At 43.7% G+C, this 5,316-nt stretch overlaps 1 protein-coding gene across 1 annotated transcript; it reads left to right on the top strand.

The window, feature by feature from the left end:
• Positions 1–538: 538 nt before the first annotated feature.
• On the top strand, positions 539–4,517 carry LOC121964862 (protein mono-ADP-ribosyltransferase PARP14-like; the record flags this gene model as incomplete). Its single annotated transcript, XM_042515045.1, has 3 exons — positions 539–664; positions 754–855; positions 2,336–4,517. Coding segments are annotated over 3 exons (2,410 nt in total), but the record flags the coding sequence as incomplete, so codon positions are not given.
• Between the last annotated feature and the right edge of the window lie 799 nt (positions 4,518–5,316).

The following is a 5,316-nucleotide window of genomic DNA, read 5'->3' as shown; positions in this document are numbered from 1 at the left end:
CAGCAAATACACAGATCCACAGCAGACTGCAGGAAATACACAGATCCTCAGATCCGTAGCGACCAGGTGTCACACTAGGCGTCTAAGGCACACAGCGCCGAAAAAACCCCACACACATAACGTAATCACGTACTTTCATGTTGATATTCAACATACTGAGTAAAGAAAAAGCACATAAAACAGAGAAAACACAGAAAAGAGCACAAAAATATACAAGCATGACAAATCAGTAGTAATAATGAATATGACCCAAAATTAAATACCACATTTAAAGTGAGGAAAACAAAGCAAAGGACAAAACCACTTTGTTGGTCCCATGCAGTTTATTTGATTCCTAACTAAGACAGTCTGGTAAGAATTTGTCGATACGGACTTCAAAACTGTTCTGAAACGCAAAATTATGGAACTGAAATGATGTTAATCTAAAATTAACATTAATTGTGATTAACTATTGAAATTCTGCAAATACCTCTTTGTCGACAGCCCTAGTTTATAATACATTTGTGATATATTTGATGTATTTTTTTATTTTTTGCAGAAGCGGAGAGGTTTCTGGCCGTGAGTCGGTCCGGCCAGAGGCTGCAGAGACACGGGCTGACGGCTCGGCCGCTGGAGGCCGCAGAGAGCGTCCGGGTGGAGAGTCTCCCTCCGACCGTGGTCAAAGGTGCGTTCACTGTACCATCACCGTTTCCTGTCTGCGGCGTCTCTGCTGCGGTGGTCACTCATTCTTCTTCTTCTCTGATTCGTCTCCAGACATGTTGGAGCTGTACTTTGAGAAAAACTGGGCTCTGCCAGAAAATATCGTCATGATCCCGACCGAACAGGCCGCCATCGCAACCTTCAAAGACCCCAAAGGTTTTTTTATTTCGCTTCATCTTTCACCGACTAAAGTCTGTTCTCACTTCGAAACTAATCTCCAAAATTCAATAAAAAACCTCAGAGACAAACTACAAGAAGCCAAAAGTATGTGGACACCAGCTGGTGTACAAATGAGCGGACTTGTTTGATATGAAGCCAAACACCAGACCGGATCAGACTGGTTTACCGAAATTCTACCTGGCGACACTTGACTCAGCAGCTGCTCCTGATTGGAAAATAATGATGCCGCGTCCCAACAGCAACTCAACTTACGGCCCATGGACCAAATCTGGCCCCTGATAACTTACTGGTGGTCCCCAAACATTTTCTAATTAACAATAAAAATAAAGTGATTGACACTGTGAATTGTTTTTGTACTTTTAGTCTCCATAAGGTGTCAAAATGCATAAAGCAGCATCAAAACAGATCGTGTTGATCAAAAAAAGAGCCAGTGGAGGATCCCCCACACCCCCAACAGAGGGCCTAGATAAGGACACTGATGTCCTGAAATCCTAGAATTGTCCAAAAGGTCCTACAAATGTCCCAAAGTCTTATAAATGCCCTAATATCCTAGAAGTGACTTATGATCCTAGAACTGTCCTCAAATCTAAGAAAAGTGCTAAAATCCAAAAAACATCCTAACTTCCGAGAAATGTCCTAAGATCCTAGAAATGAAATCTGTGAAATGTACAAAAATCTGAGAAACATCCTAGAGTCCCTGAAATGTCCTAAGAGCTGAAGATGTCTTAAAATTCTAGAAATGTCTTAAAACCCTAGAAACCACCTAGAAATGTCCTAGATCCTAGAAACATCAGACAATCCTACAAATGTCCTAAAATCCTAGACAAGTCCTAAGTTCCTAGAATTGTTCTAAAATCAGAGAAATGTCCTAAAATCAGAGAAATGTCCTAAAATCAGAGAAATGTCCTAAAATCTGAGAAACATTTTAAAATTCTAGAAAGAGCCAGCTGCCAACCCAATTAGGTTTTGTAAAACAAGAAGATATCGCATCCATAATTCCTTATTTTTAACTTTGTGAATCAGCCGTTTCTCTTCTATTGCAGCACATCCTAGAAATGCTCGAGATTCTAGAAGTATTAACTTATAAAATCCTAAAATCCTACAAAAAATCTTCTGCACTAAGGCGAGCAGCAGGGATGAATAGAAACATGGCATCCAACAAACAAATATTCAGCTCAAACTTGCACTTGCAGCCAGTTAGTTGCAGCCACCTCTTTTACCAGCTTCAGATTCCAAAATATTTTCACTTTAGCTGCCATGAAAACAAATACAACGTGTGCAGAACATTAAGACTTTAATTCACCGGGACAACTTGGACCAAACCAGGAAAAATAGACCAAAATCTGACGTAAGAGAGAGGGTGTCCACATACTTTTGACCATATAGAGTCTTATGACCGAAACAGAGCAACCACTTATCTGAGCTTTCTTTTCTTTTATTCCCTGTATCGCTGCAGTTGTGGAAAATATTTGCTCAAAACGAGACTATGTGATGCGGACCATCCCTATCAAGGTGTATCCATACTACAAGTCCCTGGGTGCCGCCTTGTACGGCGAAGAGCGGCCAACATGGCAGATGCCGGAGCCTTTCACGGAGAGCGTTCACCACGTCGTCTGGAAATTCCTCCTGATGAAGAAGCTGTTGAAAACCATCAACGACCAGATGAGTCCGTTATTCTGCAGCGTGGATTTGGAAAACCCCGAGGTGAAACTCAGCCCTCTGCCGAGCTTTTTGAGGCAGAAAGGTCTGACCAACGAACGCGTAAATGATTGGAAGAATAACGCCCAGAAAGCCTTCTGCGAGCAAATGTCTCGGTACATGGCCTTCGAATGTCCAGCAAACGCACATGCGTGGAAGGCCGCAGAAAAAGACGTTCGCTCGGTTATCAGGGAGGACGCCGTCCCTGTTCTGGATGCATCCAGGGGGATTTTGACGGTGGCTGGCCGAGCTGACGATATAAAGCGAATCAGAGCTTCGGTGGAGAACATCGTTCTTAAAGCCATGAATCAGATCAAACGGCAGACAGATGGCGTCTCTGAGATCATGAGTATGTCCTCTGCCATGTTCTACATCCTGCAGCAGGAGGGCTTCCAGAGAGTCGCCCAGGACATTTCCCTGGACATGAAACTGTCCTTTGATGAAAGAGCCCAGAGGTTAACCATCACAGGACTCCCTGCAGAGGTTTTTCAGACAAAGTCTTGGATCTTGGAGAGGAATATGGGAATGTGCAAAAAGCAGCTGAATTTCCCCCCATATCTTCTAGACTTTCTGAAGACAGTGGACCCCATGGACATGTCGCACCACCTGTTAACGTCCCAGGGCATCAGCGCCATCTACAGCATCGAGAGCAAAGGGGTTTTCCTGTTGGGGAGTTCTGAAAGTGCTCTCGCTGCCGCTGAGAGTAAGATGAAGGCGACTTTGGCCGTGCAGACTCTGGATGTGGAAGACCAGAATGTTCTGAAGCTTCAGAACTGGTCGGACCTGAATCAGCAGCTGTTGGACGCCTACAACTCCTCGAAGAATAGGACAGTGGCCATTCAGATCCATCCGGAGAGAAGAGACAAAGTGACAGTGTCCGGCTTCCAGGATCCAGTGAAAGAGATCTGCCGCAGTTTGACCGAATTCATCACAAACTACTCGCAAGTTCAAGAGACCCTCCGAGTCGAGTCCTGCGCAGTTGTTCAGTTCATTGACAGGAAGAAATCAGAAGACTGGGCCAGAATCGCCAAAGATAATGGTGTGGAAGTCCGTTTTGACGCAGAGAGACCAAAAATCACCCTTGCCGGGGCTCGTTTTCACGTCCAGAAAGCCAAACTCTGCTTTCAGGAGCTGACTAGCGCTCTCTTCACCGACACCTTCATCGTGGACAAACCTGGAGCCAAGAAGTACTTCCAGAATCAAGGAAGCCTGTTCCTGTCGACCATCATGACAGAGTTCAGCTGCCTGGTTGTGCTTTGTCCAGACAACCAGGAGGAAGACGAGGAAGAAAACTACGAGGAAGAAAACGGCCTTTGTTATTGCAAAGTGAAGACTGCAAGTGGAGTCGTGGTTTCCGTCAGCAAGGCAGACATCTGCAGCTTCGGAGTGGACGCGGTGGTCAATGCTGCCAACGAGGAGCTGCAGCACATCGGTGGCCTGGCTCTTGCGCTGCTGAAGGCCGCAGGACCCAAGCTGCAGAAAATCAGCGACGACCACGTTGCCAGGAATGGAAAACTACGTCCAGGTGAAGCCATCGTAACAGATGCGTGCAAGCTGCCCTGCAAGTACGTTGTGCACGCAGTCGGTCCGCGGTTCTCTGCTATCGACAGGAAGACATCGGTGTCGCGGCTGAAGCTTGCCGTTAAAAACAGTCTGACGCGAGCGGAGGAGGCGAAATGCTCGACCATCGCGCTGCCGGCGATCAGCTCGGGTGTGTTTGGGTTTCCTGTTGAGCTCTGCGCTGAGACCATCGCTGAGGCGGTGCGGGAGTACTGCGACAGTCCGGGAGGTCCGAGGTCGTTAACGGAGATTCACCTGGTGGACAACAATGACAACACCGTCAGCGTCCTGGCCACGGCGGTCAACAAGGAGTTCATGGACCTCGGACCTACCATGACAATACCGCAGCTGGCAGCAGGAAGAGGCGCCGGGGCTTCAGGGTCAGTCCAAGCGACATCTTTTACGTAATGCAATTATGTTTATGCAAATTGGCTTGGGAAAAAGGCAATGAGCAACTTTACTGTAAAATTTAACAAAATAACCTTACTGAAAATAATCTTGGAAACTGATTGCCTTGAAAAATGAAAGTAAATGTAATTAATAACCTTAATTTCTATCAACTTTTTTGTCTTTGTTACGTTTGCTCAAAATTTAGCTGTATTTACTTAATCTCATGAAGTTGTTGCAACTTTAAAAATGACAAGTAAAATTACTTTGTCCTTTCTAAGTGTCAACAACTTCAGTAAACCAAGTTATTCTGACTGAACTTGATCATCACGTAGAGGATTTTTCTAATGATGAATTTCGGAGATTTGGTTGTTTAAGAATATACAAATATATTCTGCAGCCAGCAGAATCCAGATATTTAGCTCAGTACACTTGTTTTACAGAAGTTGCTAAAACAAATAAAGATTTATTCGACATGTCATTTTTAAGTTGCAAAAACTTAACAAAATTAAGTAAAAAGAACTACATTTTATATAAACTCAACAATTAGATATAAAGTAAACATAAACTAGGACTGATAGTTATATTGGCAGTTGGTTTCGTTTTTAGGTAAAATTAACTTCCAGATTTTGCAGGGGTAAGAAGGAATAATCCAAAAATTTGCAAGAAATCAGTTAAAAGTTAGTAAAAATATTTTTTGCCCTCAAAATTAGCAAAAGAAAATAAGTAAAATAAAGTAAAAAAGAAAAAAAAAACACAACCAAAAACTTTAAATATGTAATAATAATAATT

This window comes from Plectropomus leopardus, unplaced genomic scaffold (genome assembly GCF_008729295.1).
Source record: "Plectropomus leopardus isolate mb unplaced genomic scaffold, YSFRI_Pleo_2.0 unplaced_scaffold17537, whole genome shotgun sequence".
Classification (NCBI taxonomy): domain Eukaryota; kingdom Metazoa; phylum Chordata; class Actinopteri; order Perciformes; family Serranidae; genus Plectropomus; species Plectropomus leopardus.
The sequence above is the reverse complement of the archived record's forward strand: the minus strand, read 5'-3'. Positions and strand labels throughout refer to the sequence as shown.